The sequence below is a fragment of the Diplotaxodon limnothrissa genome, linkage group LG17 (genome assembly GCF_057381915.1).
Source record: "Diplotaxodon limnothrissa isolate DT_005_m linkage group LG17, D_limnothrissa_male_GT1.1, whole genome shotgun sequence".
Taxonomy (NCBI): domain Eukaryota; kingdom Metazoa; phylum Chordata; class Actinopteri; order Cichliformes; family Cichlidae; genus Diplotaxodon; species Diplotaxodon limnothrissa.
In genome coordinates, this window is record NC_140612.1 from 6,092,549 (window position 1) to 6,116,708 (window position 24,160).

Sequence of the window (24,160 nt, forward strand, 5' to 3'; positions counted from 1 at the left end):
GAATTCTCTTGGTTTGTAATAATAATCTTTTTTATGTAAAAGAAACTGGATCCAACCTTTAATTTCTTATTCATATTATTTGAAATTGTCCTGCTTGTTGTGGTTCCTGTTTACAGCTTGATTTTTTCATCCATCTTTCACTGGTCTTCCTTAGAACTCATCTAACTCAAACATCTAACTATATTAACTCAAAATCGACACAATTAAAATCTTAGTTTCATCAAACAGAGGAAATATGCACGGGAGGCTTTTTCTGCTCATCCTGATGGGTAAGTCGATCAATTTAGCATTAAAAACCACAGATTTACTGCATCACTTGAGATTAATGAAGGTTTCTGTAAACTGCTTACAAAACCTGTCAGATAACAACATCCAAAACACAATTTCTGTCAACAACCATGTGTGAGCAGTCTCTATGGGACCTCTGCCCTCCGGATATAATTTTATTAACAACATTTTTGCCATCAGTAGATTTCTGAATAACTTGTTGTTGTTGTTGTTTTTAGGTCAGTGTTCTTTGATTTTATGCCAAGGCTATAAATACTATTTTATTAAAGAGCCTAAAACGTGGGACGAAGCTCAGCGTTACTGTAGAGAAGGATATAAAGACCTGGCCACAGTGCCTAACATGACATATATGAAGACACTGTACACAGATTCTACAGAGAATCAAGGAAACGCCTGGATTGGGCTGTACAGCATCTCAGGAAAAGAAAACAGGAGGTGGCACTGGTCTCTGCCAGGAGTGGAGTTCAATGATAAAGACGTGAAATGGAGTGCAGGTGAACCTAATGATGGAGGCGGACATCTTGAGAACTGTGTAGTGATTGACAGCTCTGGTGGGTTGTTGGATTTTGGTTGTTCTCATGTTCACCGCTTTATCTGCTATAATGGTGAGAATATTTGACAATAATTGTATTAATTAAACAAAGTGTTTATATTTAAACATATCTACAGCTCATCTCTAATGAATATGAGAAGATGTGATAATTGGCTGCTGGTGTTTTAGCCCCTGTGTGCTATCCTGCTCATTTGAATACCCGTCCTCCCACGGTGCTTTCTCTGCCTCTCATGTTACACCAGGACACTGTTCTTTGCTTTGCTGAACCATCTCGTGGTGCCAAATGTCATTACACAAAATTTCATACCAGACCTTTGATTAGAAAACTGTTTCTCTGCCACACAGAGCAAAGTCATCCTGAGCATAATGTCACAGCTGTGGTTATTCCCATAATGTTGGTAGTTTAGTTTTGAAGGTTTTGAGCTATTTTAAGTTGTGTCTTTAGAAAATCAAGTTAAAGATACATTTAAAGATAGAAATGCACATTTCTTATGAGTCTTGTCTTTCTCTTTATTACACAGAACAAAACAAATCACTACATTTCATTGACAATGAAAAAAAGTGGTGTGAGGCTCAGAGCTACTGCAGAGAGAACCACACAGACCTGGCCAGTGGAGCAGAACAGTTAAACAAAGCAGTCAGTACATTTAAGAGTTCTGATGAACGACGATCATGGATCGGCCTGTTCAGAGACACCTGGAGGTGGTCAGATGGGAGTAATTATTCTTACAGACACTGGAGAGATGTTGGTGAGTTACCTGAAGAGCTGTCTGAAACTGACAGCGGCACCAGGAAATGTGCGATGACTGAATTAAACAAAGAAGGAAAATGGAAAGCTGATGATTGTAACACCAGAAAATCTTTCTTCTGCTACGTTGATGGTGAGATTTACAAAGATTCATTTTTCACATCTGGTTTCTGTCAGTTTTCTTACTGAGGAATAAATGTTCAAGCTAAACTAATATTTCTTAGTCTCATGGAAAATCTGTACACGAAGAGGTTGGTATATGTTTCATCATAAAGCTAAATAATGCAAGCTGTTATGGAGATAGAGCTACACCCCAGACAGATAATGCAGCCTCCTTTCATCAGGAACCTGAGTCACAGGGGTCATATTAGTTTCTGAGTGTGGGTATCGCTACTGTTTCTAATAGGTTCTAGATTTACAGCTATAATGAGACATAATTCTTGTTTCTAAATCCTCCTGATAAAAGAAAATTACATTTTTTTTAAAAAAGGTTCATTTAAATTTAAATAATAAGACTTTAATAAAGTAAATCAGGAAAAGTAAACATTCTAAATTGGAAAAACTTAAAGCAGGAAATTAAAAACTATGTCAAACTGTCCAGCTCTTATTTTTATGAAATTTGTGACTTGTTTTGTTGTTTGTTTTTTCTTTTATTTGCTCCACATATTTTTTTGTATTTGAGGTAGAAAATCTAGAAACCTGATTTCATTTAATTTGAACTGAACATCTGTTTGTTTGCAGAAAAGTTGATCCTGATCAATGAAAGGAAAAACTGGGACGAGGCTGTAAATTACTGCAGAAAGCACTATCATGACCTGGTCTCCATCACAAACCTTGAACAGCAGGAACTGGTGCAAGAGAAAGCCAAGAATGCCAGCACATTCCACATCTGGCTGGGACTGCGCTACAGCTGTGCTCTTGATCTGTGGTTCTGGGTCAATGACCAGCTTGTCTGCTATGAGAACTGGGCCGATGACACAGACACTGGAGACTGTAACCTGGCTGTAGCCATGGAGACAAGAGGAGAACATAAATGGTTCAAGAAAAATGATGCACAGATGTTTAGCTTCATCTGTTCTTTATCATAGGCTTTGAAACCATGCTAAATTAATTGTTTTAAATCTTATATTTCTAGTAAGTGTTGTAATCACACTTACTATATTTTTCCTTTATCCAGGCTAGAGATTGATGGGATATAACAACAAGAAGCACTCTGAGTGCAAACCTCCACTCTGGACAGGATTTTTGTTTAATAGAATAACACTGGATTTTGCATGTAATCATTTTCGTTTTTTTCTCTTTTTAAATGTACTAAGAAGTTTGTAGTGCAGTAAAAATAAATAAATAAATAAATCCACGCCATTGTGTCCTATTTTAAATGTATCTATTTTGTGATACTTTTGAACTCTGATTGAGAGTGCTCCACATAAACTACAACAATACACTGGACTGTAAACTCTCAATATTGGCTGAATTATGCTACTTTATTGAAATTGTCAACTGTGTGAAATGTGAGACAAAAATTTAAAATAAAATAAGCAAGAGCAATGAGTTTATGCATTGGATACATTCACTGTTGCCAAATTCCTCACTCGGATTTTAAAGCCAGCATAAAATAAATGTGCAAAAAAGTGACTAATGTGTTTGCACCACTTTAATATTAACACATCAGAGAGTCAAAAAAATGAAGATTTTTACTAGTAATGAAAGCTGTCGGATGAACGTTAGGAATCATTTGAAAATAAATTAGCAAAGATCATTGTTTATTCTGAAGGAATAAGAAATTATTAATCTTTCTTAGAAATCTGAAGTTTTATTTATTTTTTTTCAAAATACATCTCAAAAAGTAAAAAAAAAGCTCATTTGCCTATTTTTCATTATATGTAGTCTCAGGAGAAATGACTGGTTTTGGGGGGGCTGGTTGATCCAAAGTTCACCATTGTGTTTGCTCTCCATTTAATGATATGATGCAAATATTATATTGTATGAGGATATCCAAATGCACACAATAAAATCCTCTTTACTGGAGCAGAATGGAATATTTTACTGAGTGCAGACTTCATTAGCAAAGCACACAGAGACACACTGTGTGCTATGCTGGCAGTGGCAGACTGTATGTGTAGCAAAAAAGGACTCAAATGCAGACCAAAACAGAAAGTGAAACGTGACGTGGAGTAACAGAAAACGAGCAGTTTACTAAGGCTGGTAAAATAAATACAAATGAAGGGCATGGGTGAAACGAAACAATAACCTAAACTGGGTGATCTAAAACTAAAACATGAAAAACCCTTAAACACGGTGAACTGACAGGAATACCTGAAGACGTGCACACAGAGACACATCATGAGTGTCTCTGTGCACTCATCAGAGTTTCTGAGTTAAACCACACTGACATGTTTTCTATGGACTGACTGAACATTTGTGTAAATGGTGCCTCTTCTGAGTAGAAAAAAGTGACCACTATGATATTATTGGGTTAAAAATATTTACCTCTTAAAAATTTCCAGCAGCAGCTGTCAGCCATAATTTAACCGTCCACACATTTTTATTTTTCTGTATATTCTCAATAAAATTCCTGGAAAGAAATGTTTTACAATAATTTTAAATGATTATTGACGACACAAATAAACTCTGTCCAGCGTGTTGGATTGTAAACTTTCCATACGTCTTTACATGCTACTTTCTGCTACTACTAGTATTCAAACTATGTCAGTATTATTAAGAAGTTGTAGTTAAAATAGATATGAACACATCTAGAACACAGAAAAGTGTTCTAGATTTAAGATTATAAACTTGATTATCAGCATGAATTTAGTTTATCTTCTACACAAATACTTTCTTGTTGTTTAACTTGTTGGTCAGTTTTCAGAATGACCACAACCACAACTACAAAGAAAAACAAATCTCAATTATTAAAAACATTCATTTAATTTAGTCTTTTACCATTGCTCTAACAGAAAGGATGTTTTTAGTTGTGTCTTTCAGCATGTCAAACAGCAGGTTTGGCTTCTTGTCTGTCCTTTTTTCCATTACATTATGTAAATATTGTTATTATATTGCCTGGTGTTTGGCCAGCTTAGACTTCTTGTTTGCATATTCAAATCCATTCAACAGAGTCTTCTCTGTTGGAGCAGGATGAGAAACTTTATTGAATGCAGTCTTCATTAACACATCAAATAGAGACATCAGAGAGAAGCAAGGAAACACAAATAATCAAATATACATTAAAACTTTGTGTTGCTTTTCAAAATTTATAATATGTAGGTTGAAGTTTAAGTAGTTTTTCTTTCTTTGTTTAAAATTAGATTATTTTTTTTTCATATAGTTTCCACAGAGTAAGAGCATTGCAATAAGTCAGTGGTTGTTGAAGCATTTATTTGTCTAATCTTCTTTGTTTATACTTAGCTGCATTATTTTCATCTATATGTTTGTTCTTTTTTGTTTACAGTTTCCATATTTCTGTCATGGTCCTGCATCGGTGACCCAGCGTTTTGTGTTGTTTATTATTAATAGTCTTTGCTTTTGTCTTATTTAGAATCTCTAGTCTTTGGTTTCAGAGTTGTTTAGAGTCCTTCTGTTTCTGTCTCTGTGTTCCAGGTTTGCTGTGCCCCTTGTCATGTCTGCGTCTCTGTGTTAGTTTCCTGTTTTACTTTGACAGTCTGTGTCCTGTGTCAGTGTATTCTGTTTTTCTTCCTGTCTTGTAATGTTCAATTAGTCACAACTTTGTCCAGTTTTTATTGATCCATGACAAAAATGACAGCAACATTTACAGTTAACATATTAGTTTCAAAAAACATGCAGTGCTGGTTTGCCTGCTCATTCTGGTGGGTAAGTAGATCATTTTACCAATAAAAATTACATATTTGAATCACCTTAGATTGATTGAGTGCATTGTTAAGTGATTATAAGGACCACAAATGCTGATATGGCAGGCAGAGATTCCTACAAAACTCAGGTTATGCTCAGTTTCTAGTACATGTAGTAGTCCATAGTTTCAGCCCAAATGATAAACCAAAAACACAGAGAGATAAAAACAGATGATGCAACAAAGGAAAGACGGCTTTTCAAGCATAGGACAGCTGTGTGATCTGAGTCAGACAGGCTCTCTCTCTCTCTCTCTCTCTCTCTCTCTCTCTCACACACACACACACACACACACACACACACACACGCCATGAAAGATAATCGGGGAAGTGGATACAGCTGGCAGAACAGGACAGGTGTAGACAATTAAGACAATGAAAAGGTGGAACCAGAACACAACAGAAAACCAGCTAATAAAATAGGAAATTACCCAAAATATAAGAGATAAATACTGAACATAATATGATGGGAACACTGGTGTAACTAAACACCAGTCACAAACACCACAGAAAGTTCAAATAACACACAACACAGGCTTCTTCTCACCATCAGTGAGAGTGATGCTATTCTAACATTGAGCTTGCCAATAATTGGAGCTTAATATTTACTTTCCTTTAAAGTTCTTCATCATTAGAGACAAAAAAAAAAAGATGTTACTTTGATTTATTTGTTTATTGTGTCTGATTGAGAGATACTTACATGCACACATTAGTAGCCTTTAGATTTATAGCCAGGTAGATGAATAACAGTTATAATATTAACTTTGTACCCAAACATAATTCAGCAGTGCAGTACAATTTTCAAATAGTTGAATCATAATTACATTACATCGCATTGTTATTGTTTTCAATAAAAATGTTTGTTTGGACAACAGAAATTCGCTAAAACTCTTTATTGTAGCAGAAAGTAAGAGAAAGGGAAATACATAAGTACATGAGGTGCATGTATTTTAATTTTGTACTTTTTGGTTACAATTACTTTCCAGTGGCTCCAGGTTGTGCAGTCACAGGATTTTGAGATAGCACAGTAGAGCTATTCTTACGACGTTTTAGCTCACAATCAATCTGACACCAGACACATAGGTTGCAGAAACAAGTGTGTACGATGTCTCTCTGGAGAGTCCCCTATGGAGGAAATAGCTGTTTGTTATTTCTATCCTTTAATTATAACATAATATTTGCATTATAGATAACTGCACTTAGGTTTGCAATGTTACATTAAATGTGTTTTTTCACATTCTTGGTTGTTTATTAAAATTATTTTGTGTAAAGATTTTTATAAATCTGCATTTCTAGATGAAGAAATGCATCTTATAAATGGTATCTGTTAAAAAAAATTGAAAATTGTTTTATTGGTGTCATACCTCAATTCCATATTTCTTTCTCATGGTAATCCTGAATGACAAGGCTACGGGAGCAACAAACAATGGTATCCCGAGGATCGATAGTGCCCCAGGGGAGCACATGTCCAAAATCGGGAGGAAAGGGTTCTCTCCAAGTGATTTTGAAATGGTGATCGCATAGCATGGCCAGCACCAAAAAGCATAGCAACCTGAAAATCATGACACAAATAGTAAAATATTGGCATTTTTTACACATATCAAAAATACAAGTTAAAGTCCAGTATTGATTCTTACAAGACAACTTGTCTTCCATGCAGTGAAAGAGGCCAGAGCCCCACTCTGCTGACGACGGCTCTGTCATTGGGCTGCAGATGATGACCTGATTGGATCTGAATATGTGCTGTATATGTTTAAAAAAAAATTGGAATAAAGAACAAACACACAAATATAAAACACCCTCTATGCTCCATGTTTCTAAATATCATAAATATGGTTTCATGTAAATCAGGTTTGCCACTGTGGATCCTTCAAGAAGATATAACATTGTACAAAATGAAATCAGTTTACTGTGAATGCATCCATATGGAAATTCTTTGTTGGTAAGTAAAATTCATTTATTAAGCGCTGTGCACAGAAAGAGTCAACTTGATAAGAACATGATGTTCCACAATGGCCAGTAAAAATTTAGTCAGCTACATTCCAAGTCCTTCATTTTAAAGGTACAAATATATAAGTTTTTAAAAAGGCAGGGACAAAATTTGTTGTAGTGCATTCTGATTCATATGTGTGCATTTATTAATATTTTAATAGGGATAAATCCCTTCAGTATACTTCTTTATCCTCCAATCCAAACTATAGCAATTTCAATAACTTTGAAACTGAAAAATAATAAATTAAAAAAGAACTTTTTTTCCTTATTAAATCACACTTTTTGGATAAATATCTATCATTACTTATAATATTTAAACTTATATACTTAAACAACATATAAGTTGCCATGTTAAATTTTAATTTGTCTTACCTGATGTAGATGGAAGTGCTGTTGTCACCTTTTAGGCTGTGAGAGAATTAAACAGTGTACTCTGAGGAGCGGCACTTAAAGCAAATTTCCTCAGTTATCAACTATCATCAACATTTTTTTGTAGGCCCACAAAAATGTTGAAATAAGTCAATATAGAGTGAAACAAAAAGCTGTCAAAAATATTTCTACGGAACTGAAACAAATGAAGTTGGATCATTAATTTTGTTCTCACCTTACACACCTGTAAAAATGTGTTACTGTTGTGTTGCCAAAGTCTGTCCGTGAGCACACAAGACAGTGAGAGACCGCTGCTGCAGTGCTCAGAACCATGATGGTCCCAATGCTGGGGGCAGTGTGCATGTGCTTTTGCAAAAACTGTACCAGGGGGAATTGTTGTATACTTTAAAGTTATGCATAACTTGCAAAAAAATCCAAAATACTGGCTTGACACTACGTAGATGTTACATGAATATACACACATACTTCTTGTGGTTACCTGACAGATGCGTTTCTCTTTCAGCTGATATGAATACTTCCATTCTCTAAAATGTCATCAAACACCATTAAGCTGGAAGCCTTGTGTTTATTTCCACAGCTGTGAAAACACTTAAATGTTATCAGTTACACAGATTATTCTTTGCATCCTTGAACAGTTTAATGAATAATTGCACAGAAAGTTGTGGAGATTACAACTTTCTCAAGTGGAAATGATAACAGAGACTCTTCAAGTAGTAATACTGAGCAAGAACAGGATTCCTAAACAATCAGCAAGTTAAGACGTATTCTTGACAGTTATTCCGATGTTAACAACCCCTCTCTATGTTTGCTCTTGCCCACACAATCTGTTCACATTCTTGTGCAAACAGGCTGTCGGCTTAAAACCCTTATTGCAAAATACTAAGTTATAGTGCCAAACTCTCATAAGAAACAGAGCCAGTGTGTGCACACGGACACTGCCAGGTTGTGTCACGCACAACACTGACTCCTGGTTCAGAAAGACTTTTGTATCCTAAATGCAAGTGACGGGAAACTAAAGGCCCGTCACTTGCACTTTTTGGTGTGAAATGACACGTTACAGTCACAAATACACAAACACAATTAAAGTTTTCATCATTTTCATGAAAGTGTTTGATTTGATTCCAAAATCAGTTCCCCAGAACTGACTCAAGACTCACAAATTTGCTCAAAACTGTGAAAATATCTATTCTGTTCAGTAAGTCTGGCCTTACTCTTTGTAATAATTACTGAGGCAGAGTGGCTTTAAGCTCGGGCTGGCATCCCTGAAGGATTTATGAAAATATTCATACAATCATTTACACAGATATAAACAAAATTTAAATAAAACCATGGAAAACTTTCAACATTATTTGTGCTCTTAACGTTCCTCCTCAGTGAATAAACTTCATTATGAGAGCTTTTAATCACACAAATGTCTGTGATCACCTTGTTAAGAGCCACTACTTAATTGACCTGCCACAACACTTACCCGCTCTTTCTTGCTGTGCAGGAATCTGTGGATCAACGGTCTGGATACTGTGGTGAGCAATCGGAAATACTGAGTGAGTAAATAGATTTATTCAGTAAAAGGACCAGATGTTACAGTTATGAGGAAAAGCAGCCCAGAAACTTTACCAGCTGCACACATCGTTGTGTGCCTCAACCTTCGTTCTTTGGCCTAAGCTAATCTGCCATTTTTCCTTGGTTAGGTTTAGAGTTATGATCTATATTATAATTTTACAATTTGGGACACATCGTCGGTAGTGGACCTTTGATTCATCGGGTGTTTCGGCCATTATCACTAGACACCCTCATCCAAGGAGGCCCTGCCAGGGTTGATCAGGGATGTCACTGGTTTATGTAAAATTTTTATTTCTCTTCTTCTTTCTAATGTTTAATTTTCTACAGTTTATTCTATCTATTCAATGCAACTGAGAAATACTTACCTCTTTAAAATTTATGGAGCCTCATTTCTTCAAAAGGGACAGAAAAGGTGATAGAGAGATGTAAGACAAGTAAGTAAGATAAGATAGGAGAGAGGAGAGCCGGAAGGGGGGCGCCCGATCTGGCTTCCCACACCTCCCCGCCGGATTGGACTGTACACTCTACCTCCCCATTGCCTCCCAGAAAAGGGAAGAAGAGCAGAGGGGAGAAGAGCAGAACTTTTTTTTCCTATTCTTTCATTCCTCCTTTTAGTTTCACTACCATGAGCTTAACTGCACAGTCCCCATGAGGCCCTGAGACAGCTGTATCAGTCAACCAGAAAAACTAATGTTATGTTTTACCCTTTTGATGCCCCCTGTTGAGGCAGGCCCACCATAGGCCCACGTGATGTCAGCCCTTTTTAGCCATTCTAAGAAGTTCTGTGACTGATGTAGAAGATATTGTCTGATCAAAGTTCGGATTTAATGCTGACAGACAAAGAACTGGGAGGTGCAGGTTTCTTTAATTGGGAGAGCCTACAAGCTTTAATATCGTCCAGATCTGAACTCCAACTGGAAAAACAGAAAGACTAACCTTCATCTCTGAATTCAACAACTGTTATCAGCAGCTTAACAATATGCATTGCAGACACTGACACACTCTACAGGCTGAAGCATTGCTGAGTGCTGATACTGGAGCAACTTCCTGTCTTATTATTTTAAGGAGCTCAGACAGTTAGGGATCATCTTGTCAATATTGTTCAGCCAAATAAAATGAATGATGCTTCAGATGTTTTTTACTCATCCACACAGTGGAAAGACGTCGTCTGTTAAACAGTTCACAAACTGCAACACAACATCAGTTATCTGTGTGCTCAAATACACCGGTGGTCAAGCTTGTACTGGACACACATAGAGAGCACTTAAACAAACAAGGAGTATGCCATAGCTAAACACTATTATGAGGCTAAACACAGCTCTCTTCAGAGGATCTAATGCTGTATCATAGCAGACTCGTTGTAGTAGCTGAAAAGGACTTTTGCCAGTTTGCCAAACTGTGTTCATGCACATTTGCACATATACACACACATTCAGTAAGATTCAGCCAATTAAGAATTTCTGGCTATTAGACATCTCAAACGTGCGCACTATCAATCAGGTAATGAGTAAACTTAAAATGTGCTGCTGAATTGGATTTTGTGGGGGTTCCTGTGGGACCTTTCTTTTTTGGGAGAGGTGTGATGAACCCTGCTCATTGTTTTAAACCTTCTCTAAAGTGTTTCAGATCTGGTGGGTGCAGCAGGGTTCATCAGTGCCAACTGGGCCTTTGGTTCCCAGACTATAAATCTTCCTGTACTGCTTTTTCTTTACTCTTTGTTGTTTGTTGCATTTACAACACTTGCATACATCTCAGCATACGTGCATACCTTACATCATAGCTCCTATTGATTTGTGTAGCTCGTTAAGTTCTGTTTCAGTAGTCTAATTTTATTTATGAACCTTCCAAAGAACCTTCAAAATGCAAACAGTAAAGACATGCAGTTAGTTGAGTTTTATTATAAGTTTTATTATATATAAATACCTCTGAGAGAAGGAAGCATGTTGTTAAAGTAAATTATTTTAAATAACACCCTCTCTTTGTTTGACATTATGTAAATATTAGTATTATATTACCTCTGTTATGACCATCTTGTTGGAATATTTAAATGAGTCCCATAGAATGATCTTTGTTGAAGCAGAGACATGTTACTGACTGCAGGTTTCTTTAACACAACACGCAGAGGCATCGGACTGAAGCAAGGAAAGAAGAATAATCAGATGTAAGTTCAAACTTCAGTCTCAATTTACATTGTTAGCTCAGCACTGGCTTTACATTAAACTTACAGTATTTATTCTGTATTTCTGCTGATTTTCAAAAGACTCAAAACCATTTTTAAAGTAGCTATTCCCCTCATGTGTAATGTATTTTTTTACAGTGCAAAATAAACTATGTTTTCTTACTCATATATTACCTTACCTATATTACCCTATTATCTGTGAAAGTGGTGCAGTTATATTAACTTTGATGGTTGTTTATCTGTCTTTTAAATCTTAGTTTCATCAAACAGAGGAAATATGCACCGGAGGCTTTTTCTGCTCATTCTGATGGGTAAGTCGATCAGTTTAACAGTAAAAACTGCACATTTGCATCACTTCAGATTAGTGCAGGGTTTCTGTGAACTGCTCACAAAACTTGCCATCAGTAGATTTCTGAATGACCTGTGGTTTTTTTTTTGGTTTTTTTTGTGTTTTTAGGTCAGTGTTCCTTGATTTTATGCCAGCGCTATGAGTACTATTTTATTAAAGAGCCTAAAACTTGGGACGAAGCTCAGCGCTACTGTAGAGAAGGATATAAAGACCTGGCCACAGTGCCTAACATGACACATATGAAGACACTGTACACAGATTCTACAGAGAATCAAGGAAACGCCTGGATTGGGCTGTACAGCATCTCAGGAAAAGAAAACAGGAGGTGGCACTGGTCTCTGCCAGGAGTGGAGTTCAATGATAAAGACGTGAAATGGAGTGGAAATGAACCTAATGATAAAGGCGGACATCTTGAGAACTGTGTAGTGATTGACAGCTCTGGTGGGTTGTTGGATATTGGTTGTTCTCATGTTCACCGCTTTATCTGCTATAATGGTGAGAATATTTGACAATAATTGTATTAATTAAACAAAGTGTTTATATTTAAACATATCTACAGCTCATCTCTAATGAATATGAGAAGATGTGATAATTGGCTGCTGGTGTTTTAGCCCCTGTGTGCTATCCTGCTCATTTGAATACCCGTCCTCCCACGGTGCTTTCTCTGCCTCTCATGTTACACCAGGACACTGTTCTTTGCTTTGCTGAACCATCTCGTGGTGCCAAATGTCATCACACAAAATTTCATACCAGACCTTTGATCAGAAAACTGTTTCTCTGCCACACAGAGCAAAGTCATCCTGAGCATAATGTCACAGCTGTGGTTATTCCCATAATGTTGGTAGTTTAGTTTTGAAGGTTTCGAGCTATTTTAAGTTGTGTCTTTAGAAAATCAAGTTAAAGATACATTTAAAGATAGAAATGCACATTTCTTATGAGTCTTGTCTTTCTCTTTATTCCACAGAACAAAACAAATCACTACATTTCATTGACAATAAAAAAAACTGGCGTGAGGCTCAGAGCTACTGCAGAGAGCACCACACAGACCTGGCCAGTGGAGCAGAACAGTTAAACAAAGCAGTCAGTACATTTAAGAGTTCTGATGAACGACGATCATGGATCGGCCTGTTCAGAGACACCTGGAGGTGGTCAGATGGGAGTAATTATTCTTACAGACACTGGAGAGATGTTGGTGAGTTACCTGAAGAGCTGTCTGAAACTGACAGCGGCACCGGGAAATGTGCGATGACTGAATTAAACAAAGAAAGAAAATGGAAAGCTGATGATTGTAACACCAGAAAACCTTTCTTCTGCTACGATGGTGAGATTTACAAAGATTCATTTTTCACATCTGGTTTCTGTCAGTTTTCTTACTGAGGAATAAATGTTAAAGCTAAACTAATCTTTCTTCGTCTCATGGAAAAGCTTTACACGAAGAGGTTGTTATATGTTTCATCATAAAGCTAAATAATGCAAGCTGTTATGGAGATAGAGCTACACCCCAGACACATAATGCAGCCTCCTTTCATCAGGAACCTGAGTCACGGGTGTCATAATAGTTTCTGAGTGTGGGTATTGCTACTGTTTCTAATAGGTTCTAGATTTACAGCTATAATGAGACATAATTCTTGTTTCTAAATCCTCCTGATTAAAAGAAAATTAAATATAAAAAAGGCTCACTTAAATTTAAATAATAAGACTTTAATAAAGTAAATCAGGAAAATTAAACATTCTAAATTGGAAAAACTTACAGCAGGAAAGTAAAAAATATGACAAACTGTCCAGCTCTTATTTTTATGAAATTTGTTTAGTTTTTTGTATTCTTTTGTTTGTTCCTCATGTATTTTTGTATTTGAGGTAGAAAATCTAGAAACCTGAATTCATTTAATTTGAACTGAACATCTGTTTGTTTGCAGAAAAGTTGATCCTGATCAATGAAAGGAAAAACTGGGATGAGGCTGTAAATTACTGCAGAAAGCACCATCGTGACCTCGTCTCCATCACAAACCTTGAACAGCAGGAACTGGTGCAAGAGAAAGCCAAGAATGCCAGCACATCCCACATCTGGCTGGGACTGCGCTACAGCTGTGCTCTTGATCTGTGGTTCTGGGTCAATGACCAGCTTGTCTGCTATGAGAACTGGGCCGATGACACAGACACTGGGGACTGTAACCTGGCTGTAGCCATGGAGACAAGAGGAGAACATAAATGGTTCAAGAAAAATGATGCACAGATGTTTAGCTTCATCTGTTCTTTATCATAGGCTTTGAAACCATGCTAACTTAATTGTTTTAAATCTTATATTTCTAGTAAGTGTTGTAATCACACTTACTATATTTTTCCTTTATCCAGGCTAGAGATTGATGGGATATAACAACAAGAAGCACTCTGAGTGCAAACCTCCACTCTGGACAGGATTTTTGTTTAATACAATAACACTGGATTTTGCATGTAATCATTTTCGTTTTTTTTCTCTTTTTAAATGTACTAAGAAGTTTGTAGTGCAGTAAAAATAAATAAATAAATAAATCCACGCCATTGTGTCCTATTTTAAATGTATCTATTTTGTGATACTTTTGAACTCTGATTGAGAGTGCTCCACATAAACTACAACAATACACTGGACTGTAAACTCTCAATATTGGCTGAATTATGCTACTTTATTGAAATTGTGTGAAATGTGAGAAAAAAAGTAAAATAAAAATAAGCAAGAACAATGAGTTTATGCATTGGATACATTCACTGTTGCCAAATTCCTCACTCGGATTTTAAAGCCAGCATAAAATAAATGTGCAGAAAAGTGACTAATGTGTTTGCACCACTTTAATATTAACACATCAGAGAGACAAAAAAAATGAAGATTTTTACTAGTTATGAAAGCTGTCGGATGAACGTTAGGTATCATTTGAAAATAAATTAGCAAAGATCATTGTTTATTCTGAAGGAATAAGAAATTGTTAATGTTTCTTAGAAATCTGAAGTTTGTTTGGTTTTTTTTTCAAAATACATCTCAAAAAGTAAAAAAAAAAAAACTCATTCGCCTATTTTTCATTATATGTAGTCTCAGGAGAAATGACTGGTTTTGGGGGGGTGGTTGATCCAAAGTACACCATTGTGTTTTCCCTCCATTTAATGATATGATGCAAATATTGTTATTGTAGCACTGTTTGTATGATGATATCCAAATGCACACAATAAAATCCTCTTTACTGGAGCAGAATGGAATATTTTACTGAGTGCACACTTCATTAGCAAAGCACACAGAGACACACTGTGTGCTATGCTGGCAGTGGCAGACTGTATGTGTAGCAAAAAAGGACTCAAATGCAGACCAAAACAGAAAGTGAAACGTGACGTGGAGTAACAGAAAACGAGCAGTTTACTAAGGCTGGTAAAATAAATACAAATGAAGGGCATGGGTGAAACGAAACAATAACCTAAACTGGGTGATCTAAAACTAAAACATGAAAAACCCTTAAACACGGTGAACTGACAGGAATACCTGAAGACGTGCACACAGAGACACATCATGAGTGTCTCTGTGCGCTCATCAGAGTTAAACCACACTGACATGTTTTTCTATGGACTGACTGAACATTTGTGTAAATGGTGCCTCTTCTGAGTGGAAAAAGGTGACCACTATGATATTATTGGGTTAAAAATATTTACCTCTTAAAAGTTTCCAGCAACAGCTGTCAGCCATAATTTAACCGTTGACCGCCCATCCACACATTTTTATTTTTCTGTATATTCTCAAACACAGACACAAATAAACTCTGTCCAGCGTGTTGGATTGTAAACTTTCCATACGTCTTTACATGCTACATTCTGCTACTACAAGTATTCAAACTATGTCAGTATTATCAAGAAGTTGTAGTTAAAATAGATATGAACACATCTAGAACACAGAAAAGTGTTCTAGATTTAAGATTATAAACTTGATTATCAGCATGAATTTAGTTTATCTTCTACACAAATACTTTCTTGTTGTTTAACTTGTTGGTCAGTTTTCAGAATGACCACAACCACAACTACAAAGAAAAACAAATCTCAAGTATTAAAAACATTCATTTAATTTAGTCTTTTACCATTGCTCTAACAGAAAGGATGTTTTTAGTTGTGTCTTTCAGCATGTCAAACAGCAGGTTTGGCTTCTTGTCTGTCCTTTTTTCCATTACATTATGTAAATATTGTTATTATACTGCCTGGTGTTTGGCCAGCTTAGACTTCTTGTTTGCATATTCAAATCCATTCAACAGAGTCTTCTCTGTTGGAGCAGGATGAGGAACTTTATTGAATGCAGCCTTCATTAACACATCAAATAGAGACATCAGAGAGAAGCAAGGAAACACAAATAATCAAATATACATTAAAACTTTGTGTTGCTTTTCAAAATTTATAATATATAGGTTATATTAAAGTAGTTTTTCTTTCTTTCATTGTTCAAAATTAGATTTTTTTTTTTTCATATAGTTTCCACAGAGTAAGAGCATTGCAATAAGTCAGTGGTTGTTGAAGCATTTATTTGTCTAATCTTCTTTGTTTATACTTAGCTGCATTATTTTCATCTATATGTTTGTTCTTTTTTGTTTACAGTTTCCATATTTCTGTCATGGTCCTGCATCGGTGACCCAGCGTTTTGTGTTGTTTATTATTAATAGTCTTTGCTTTTGTCTTATTTAGAATCTCTAGTCTTTGGTTTCAGTGTTATTTAGAGTCCTTCTGTTTCTGTCTCTGTGTTCCAGGTTTGCTGTGCCCCTTGTCAAGTCGGCGTCTCTGTGTTAGTTTCCTATTTTACTTTGACAGTCTGTGTCCTGTGTCAGTGTATTCTGTTTTTCTTCCTGTCTTGTAATGTTCAATTAGTCACAACTTTGTCCAGTTTTTATTGATCCATGACAAAAATGACAGCAACATTTACAGTTAACATGTTAGTTTAAAAAACATGCAGGGCTGGATTGCCTGCATATTCTGGTGGGTAAGTAGATCATTTTACCAATAAAAATTACATATTTGAATCACCTTAGATTGATTGAGTGCATTGTTAAGTGATTATAAGGACCACAAATGCTGATATGGCAGGCAGAGATTCCTACAAAACTCAGGTTATGCTCAGTTTCTAGTACATGTAGTAGTCCATAGTTTCAGCCCAAATGATAAACCAAAAACACAGAGAGATAAAAACAGATGATGCAACAAAGGAAAGACGGCTTTTCAAGCATAGGACAGCTGTGTGATCTGAGTCAGACAGGCTCTCTCTCTCTCTCTCTCTCTCTCTCTCTCTCTCTCTCTCTCTCACACACACACACACACACACACACACACACACACACGCCATGAAAGATAATCGGGGAAGTGGATACAGCTGGCAGAACAGGACAGGTGTAGACAATTAAGACAATGAAAAGGTGGAACCAGAACACAACAGAAAACCAGCTAATAAAATAGGAAATTACCCAAAATATAAGAGATAAATACTGAACATAATATGATGGGAACACTGGTGTAACTAAACACCAGTCACAAACACCACAGAAACCTCAAATAACACACAGCACAGGCTTCTTCTCACCATCAGTGAGAGTGATGCTATTCTAACATTGAGCTTGCCAATAATTGGAGCTTAATATTTACTTTCCTTTAAAGTTCTTCATCATTAGAGACAAAAAAAAAAAGATGTTACTTTGATTTATTTGTTTATTGTGTCTGATTGAGAGATACTTACATGCACACATTAGTAGCCTTTAGATTTATAGCCAGGTAGATGAATAACAGTTATAATATTAACTTTGTACCCAAACATAATTCAGCAGTGCAGTACAATTTTCAAATAGTTGAATCATAATTACATTACATCGCATTGTTATTGTTTTCAATAAAAATGTTTGTTTGGACAACAGAAATTCGCTAAAACTCTTTATTGTAGCAGAAAGTAAGAGAAAGGGAAATACGTAAGTACATGAGGTGCATGTATTTTAATTTTGTACTTTTTGGTTACAATTACTTTCCAGTGGCTCCAGGTTGTGCAGTCACAGGATTTTGAGATAGCACAGTAGAGCTATTCTTACGACGTTTTAGCTCACGATCAATCTGACACCAGACACATAGGTTGCAGAAACAAGTGTGTACGATGTCTCTCTGGAGAGTCCCCTATGGAGGAAATAGCTGTTTGTTATTTCTATCCTTTAAATGTGTTTTTTCACATTCTTGGTTGTTTATTAAAATTATTTTGTGTAAAGATTTTTATAAATCTGCATTTCTAGATGAAGAAATGCATCTTATAAATGGTATCTGTTAAAAAAAATTAAAAATTGTTTATTGGTGTCATACCTCAATTCCATATTTCTTTCTCATGGTAATCCTGAATGACAAGGCTACGGGAGCAACAAACAATGGTATCCCGAGGATCGATAGTGCCCCAGGGGAGCACATGTCCAAAATCGGGAGGAAAGGGTTCTCTCCAAGTGATTTTGAAATGGTGATCGCATAGCATGGCCAGCACCAAAAAGCATAGCAACCTGAAAATCATGACACAAATAGTAAAATATTGGCATTTTTTACACATATCAAAAATACAAGTTAAAGTCCAGTATTGATTCTTACAAGACAACTTGTCTTCCATGCAGTGAAAGAGGCCAGAGCCCCACTCTGCTGACGACGGCTCTGTCATTGGGCTGCAGATGATGACCTGATTGGATCTGAATATGTGCTGTATATGTTTAAAAAAAAATTGGAATAAAGAACAAACACACAAATATAAAACACCCTCTATGCTCCATGTTTCTAAATATCATAAATATGGTTTCATGTAAATCAGGTTTGCCACTGTGGATCCTTCAAGAAGATATAACATTGTACAAAATGAAATCAGTTTACTGTGAATGCATCCATATGGAAATTCTTTGTTGGTAAGTAAAATTCATTTATTAAGCGCTGTGCACAGAAAGAGTAAACTTGATAAGAACATGATGTTCCACAATGGCCAGTAAAAATTTAGTCAGCTACATTCCAAGTCCTTCATTTTAAAGGTACAAATATATAAGTTTTTAAAAAGGCAGGGACAAAATTTGTTGTAGTGCATTCTGATTCATATGTGTGCATTTATTAATATTTTAATAGGGATAAATCCCTTCAGTATACTTCTTTATCCTCCAATCCAAACTATAGCAATTTCAATAACTTTGAAACTGAAAAATAATAAATTAAAAAAGAACTTTTTTTCCTTATTAAATCACACTTTTTGGATAAATATCTATCATTACTTATAATATTTAAACTTATATACTTAAACAACATATAAGTTGCCATGTTAAATTTTAATTTGTCTTACCTGATGTAGATGGAAGTGCTGTTGTCACCTTTTAGGCTGTGAGAGAATTAAACAGTGTACTCTGAGGAGCGGCACTTAAAGCAAATTTCCTCAGTTATAAACTATCATCTACATTTTTTTGTAGGCCCACAAAAATGTTGACATAAGTCAATATAGAGTGAAACAAAAAGCTGTCAAAAATATTTCTACGGAACTGAAACAAATGAAGTTGGATCATTCATTTTGTTCTCACCTTACACACCTGTAAAAATGTGTTACTGTTGTGTTGCCAAAGTCTGTCCGTGAGCACACAAGACAGTGAGAGACCGCTGCTGCAGTGCTCAGAACCATGATGGTCCCAATGCTGGGGGCAGTGTGCATGTGCTTTTGCAAAAACTGTACCAGGGGGAATTGTTGTATACTTTAAAGTTATGCATAACTTGCAAAAAAATCCAAAATACTGGCTTGACACAACGTAGATGTTACATGAATATACACACATACTTCTTGTGGTTACCTGACAGATGCGTTTCTCTTTCAGTTGATATGAACACATCCATTCTCTAAAATGTCATCAAACACCATTAAGCTGGAAGCCTTGTGTTAATCTCCACAGCTGTGAAAACACTAAAGTGTTATCAGTTACACAGACATGCTGCAAAACCCGAATCCAAAGACAAAATGAAATAATGAGTAGCTGTTAGATGACTTGTTATGCTCTACTACAGTTACAGTTTACCCTCAGGTCTTTTAAAAAGAGAAAAAAAGATAAGAAATATTTTCTTAATTATACTTCAAAAATAATGAACATTCATGTATATACCACACTTATTAAAAATCTTTTACGCATCCATAACTCTGCACAGTTTGAAATCTCCCTACATTTTCAACATGCAATTACTTTATGCTTAAATAACTTTTGATTGAATGATTAACTTTAAGGGTGCATTATTTTTCTTCAATTTTATTAGAGTACTTAGTGTAAAGCTTAAATATGCAGTCTTGGTTTTATATTACTTACTCAGCTTTCCTAACCTACAGTGCAATGGTTTGAAAGCATAAAGACCAAAAAGATGAAAATAATAAAGGTTAAGAAATCTGAAAAAATAAGACATTATGCTGATTTACATGATTATGGAGTTTAATCCCCAGTAAAGGTAAGTGGACTGCTTATTATATAGTGTTTTTCTACTCTACCTGAGCCTTCAAAGCACTTTATACAACATTTGCACTCCGATGAATGTATCAGAGTACAAATGTTGGGAATCTTGCCCAATGATACCCAGGCATGCAGACTGGAGATCAGGGCAGCCGATCGATAGATTTCCATCCTCATACTTTTCATGTTTGATAAGATCTGTAAAGTCCAGTTCTTGCTAAATGGCTTTATGTGGAAAATGTGCCACATTAATGTCACATTAAGTTCATCTGTATATCTAGCACTGTATATCTAGCACTGATCACCACCTGCACTCATGTATATATCATGTATATATCTATCTACTTAGCACTTTTAATTCTTATTCTTATTTTTTATGACAGTATGTTTGCACTGAAGCACCGCAGCAATTTCCTAATGTTGTAAACCTGCTCAACATTTGGCAATAAAACCCTTTCTGATTCTGATTCTGATTCTAGCAGCCTCAGCCTCACATTTTCTCACTTTATTGACTCAGATGTCTGAAACTGCTCTGCTCACCGGGCCCTGCATTGTAGTCCAGGCTGTGTGCAAACTGCTGCACTGGTTTAAATGTGGATGCAGTGGTCCTGAGAGGTCAAATGCACTGCAACTTCAGAAAATAAGGAAGCCCCACCAAAGGAAAAACACTGAAAAGCACACAAAACACAATAGAAGGAGAATAATCGTGGCTCAAGAGTTGGGAGTTCGCCTTGTAATCGGAAGATTGCCAGTTCGATCCCCGGCTTGGACAGTCTCGGTCGTTGTGTCCTTGGGCAAGACACTTCACCCCGTTGCCTACTGGTAGTGGTCAGAGGGCCCGGTGGCGCCAGTGTCCGGCAGCCTCGCCTCTGTCAGTGCGCCCCAGGGTGGCTGTAGCTACAACGTAGCTTGCCATCACCAGTGTGTGAATGTGTGTGTGAATGGGTGGATGACTGGATATCTAAAGCGCTTTGGGGTCCTTAGGGACTAGTAAAGCGCTATATAAATACAGGCCATTTACCATTTACCATAATACTTTAAAAGCTACAACCACAACAGTATTTTGGGGAGAATGGTGTGACAAAACAGCTGTGGAAGTGAAAAGCTAATAGTAAACATCTACATCTACATTATTATACAATCATGCGAATAAAACACATGCTCCCTTGCATCTTTTTCCTCCTTACAACACAGCTGTACTCTCTGCTTCTTTTAAATGTGTTGTTTTTGTGTGTTTTTGCAGCGTTGTAATATGTGCTGGTGTTTTCTTTTTTTTTTTTTTTTCTTTTTTTTGCGCCCGTCCCGTTTGGCTCTTTTGCCATCAGAATTGTTGTCTAAAGGCAAAGAAAGATGCCCAATGGATTTACTTTACCAAATTGACCATCCCAGCCTTGCCATAATGGTCCATTTGATTCACCTTTTATTGTTTATTTTATTTTCACTTGCTGAATACGGGACAGACTTGACTGGAGGAAAGAAGGGGAGAAAGAAAGAGGGAAAGAGAAACAGTTGAGAAGAGGGACGGGGGAGAAGGGCAAAAAACAAAAACCAACAGAATGGGCAGGAAAAAAAAAGAAAAAGAAAATGCATATATCGATCACCTGGATCACCTGTTGAGAAAGAAAAAGGAAAACAAGCAGAAGAGAACAAGAGTAATAGAATAAACAACATCACAATGATATATGGGAATATGACAGTAAATACTAAATATTAAACATTATTGTGCAGCACATAAGATCAACAGAACACAGTGTGCTTTGAGGTAGAGCCAAAAGGGTGTAGTTTGTGTGTGTGATCACCCGTGTGTACACCTGTGAGCATGGACACGCTTGTTTTTTTAAAAGGTTCCTTCATGTAATGATCTGCTAGAGGGTGTGGGGAGCCACAGCCCCGTCCTCCAGGGCATGAAGCAGGTATGGAGGGGATCAAAACTCCAGACATCCAGAGGCCCCCAGAACACAAGAGACCAAGGAAGACTAACAGAGTGGCAGCCGCGCCACTGTCCCAGAAAGAGCTGAGGAGAGTCCCAGATGAGGGCTCACTCAGCAGCCGCGGAGCAGAAGCCAGGGGGGGTTGCAGTGACGCGCCCGTGAGCTCCGCCGGCAGCCAGCTGTGCCTGAGTGACCGAGCCCCAGGCCGAGAGGCCGGGGGCACCCCACCTCCGAAGTGGCCCGAGCGAGCCCCAGGCCCCAGGCCCCGATAAGCGGCCGCCAAGGAGTGAGCCGGCGTGTACCTGGACGCCCATCCCCAGACACAAAGAACCACCAACGCACCGATGTCTGAGGGAGTCCGCCACTGGCAGGGGAAGTGGTGGTGGGGGGAGATAGCCGTCCAAACCTTGGAGGGCCTGAGATGTCCCCCTGGTGTTTTCTTAAGTTGCAGTACATTTGAACTCTTGGGACCACCGTATACGGAGGACAATTTTGTTGTGTAACTATTTTGTCTGGGATGGTGTGGTTGTGCAGATCCTATGCACAGCTTTGCAGACTGTCCATCAACACACAACATTTGTAACACAGAATAAGCTGACATGAAGCCAAAAACAATGAAAATTCACACTGTAGCCGCTTGCTTGCTCAGTTTCTGTGCTTTTTTCACACTTCTTCCCTTTGTTGTGAACTCTTGTTTGTCCCTTTTGTGTTGAGGCCTATTTTTCAACCACTCAGAATAAGACCTGCTTCTGTGTTGTTGCATGCACAACAAAGGACTGTGCAAATTTTCCATGACAAAAAAAGAGATACAAAGTCTTTACATCTGTCTCACGCTCCAAAGACAGGATTTAAGCAGTTGTGAGAATGATATATAAACATGAAGTGGGTGTATCACATCACCCCCTCGTTCCACACCCTGGTGTTTAAACTGCAGTTATAAACTCTGCTAACCTCTCACTGCTTCTGTCAAGTTCATCGATTTACACTGATTGCAGAATTATGGTAGCTCATAACCAGTGTTAGGTCAAGTTACTTGAAAAAAGTAATCAGTAACTAATTACTGATTACTTCCCCCCAAAAAAGTAATCCTGTTACTTTACTGATTACTTATTTTCAAAGGTAATTAATTACTTAGTTATTTAGTTACTCCGTTACTTTTTAAAAACACGATTTACAACCTGATTAGGTGATAAAGCAATTTTCAGCCCAGTTCTACTGATTCTGTATAATCCATCATACAAAATGTAATCAAATGGAAAAGTCTCTTTTTAAAACTTGTTTAATCTTTTAACTTTATGCATCAAGCAAAAATTAAATTATATGCAACATTCTCTGACTGGAAGAAATTTGTTTAATATTTAAACCTATTTTCTGCACATTCCAGCACATCATTTTTTTTGTGTGTGTGTTTACACTCACTCTTTCAAATAGATGCAAGTAAAACACAGCAGAAAATAAATAAAATCAAAGACTAGCGGTCCTGTTGCTCTATTTTCACCTGTAAAGCAGGAGCGGGGGTAGGCGGAGGTTTGCTCTGGTGCAGGTGAGCCGCAGCGGTCAGTTGAAGAATCCGCGAGTTTCTCTGTGAATTTGCTTATGTCACTGTCATGAGACATTCTCGCAAAAAAAATCACGGTTTTAGTAACGCAGTAATGCAGCGTTCCTACGGAAAAGTAACAGTAATCTAATTACCGTTTTTGCGATAGTAATCCCTTACTTTACTCGTTACTTGAAAAAAGTAATCGGATTACAGTAACGCGTTACTGCCCATCTCTGCTCATAACTGCTTCCATATAAGGAAACTAAAACTATATGATATTGCATCTTGCGCGTGATGCAATG

At 36.9% G+C, this 24,160-nt stretch overlaps 2 protein-coding genes across 6 annotated transcripts; both read left to right on the plus strand.

The window, feature by feature from the left end:
- Window positions 1-235: 235 nt before the first annotated feature.
- Window positions 236-2,677, plus strand: LOC146614554 (C-type lectin lectoxin-Lio3-like). 3 transcript variants are annotated; one of them, XM_085376121.1, is made up of 4 exons: window positions 236-269; window positions 507-900; window positions 1,361-1,722; window positions 2,331-2,677. In XM_085376121.1, exons 1-4 carry the CDS (start codon window positions 236-238, stop codon window positions 2,675-2,677), a joined length of 1,137 nt encoding a protein of 378 aa, XP_085232247.1. The 3 variants fall into 3 exon arrangements, with proteins under 3 accessions (XP_085232247.1, XP_085232248.1, XP_085232249.1); XM_085376122.1 differs by having other exon boundaries at window positions 507-893; window positions 1,363-1,722; XM_085376123.1 differs by lacking the exons at window positions 236-269; window positions 507-900 and having other exon boundaries at window positions 1,521-1,594; window positions 1,625-1,722.
- Window positions 2,678-11,850: 9,173 nt separating this feature from the next.
- LOC146614555 (C-type lectin lectoxin-Phi1-like) lies at window positions 11,851-14,185 on the plus strand. Of its 3 annotated transcripts, none has more exons than XM_085376072.1 (4): window positions 11,851-11,884; window positions 12,031-12,424; window positions 12,885-13,243; window positions 13,839-14,185. In XM_085376072.1, exons 1-4 carry the CDS (start codon window positions 11,851-11,853, stop codon window positions 14,183-14,185), a joined length of 1,134 nt encoding a protein of 377 aa, XP_085232198.1. The 3 variants fall into 3 exon arrangements, with proteins under 3 accessions (XP_085232198.1, XP_085232199.1, XP_085232200.1); XM_085376073.1 differs by having other exon boundaries at window positions 12,031-12,417; window positions 12,887-13,243; XM_085376074.1 differs by lacking the exons at window positions 11,851-11,884; window positions 12,031-12,424 and having other exon boundaries at window positions 13,048-13,118; window positions 13,149-13,243.
- Window positions 14,186-24,160: the final 9,975 nt, after the last annotated feature.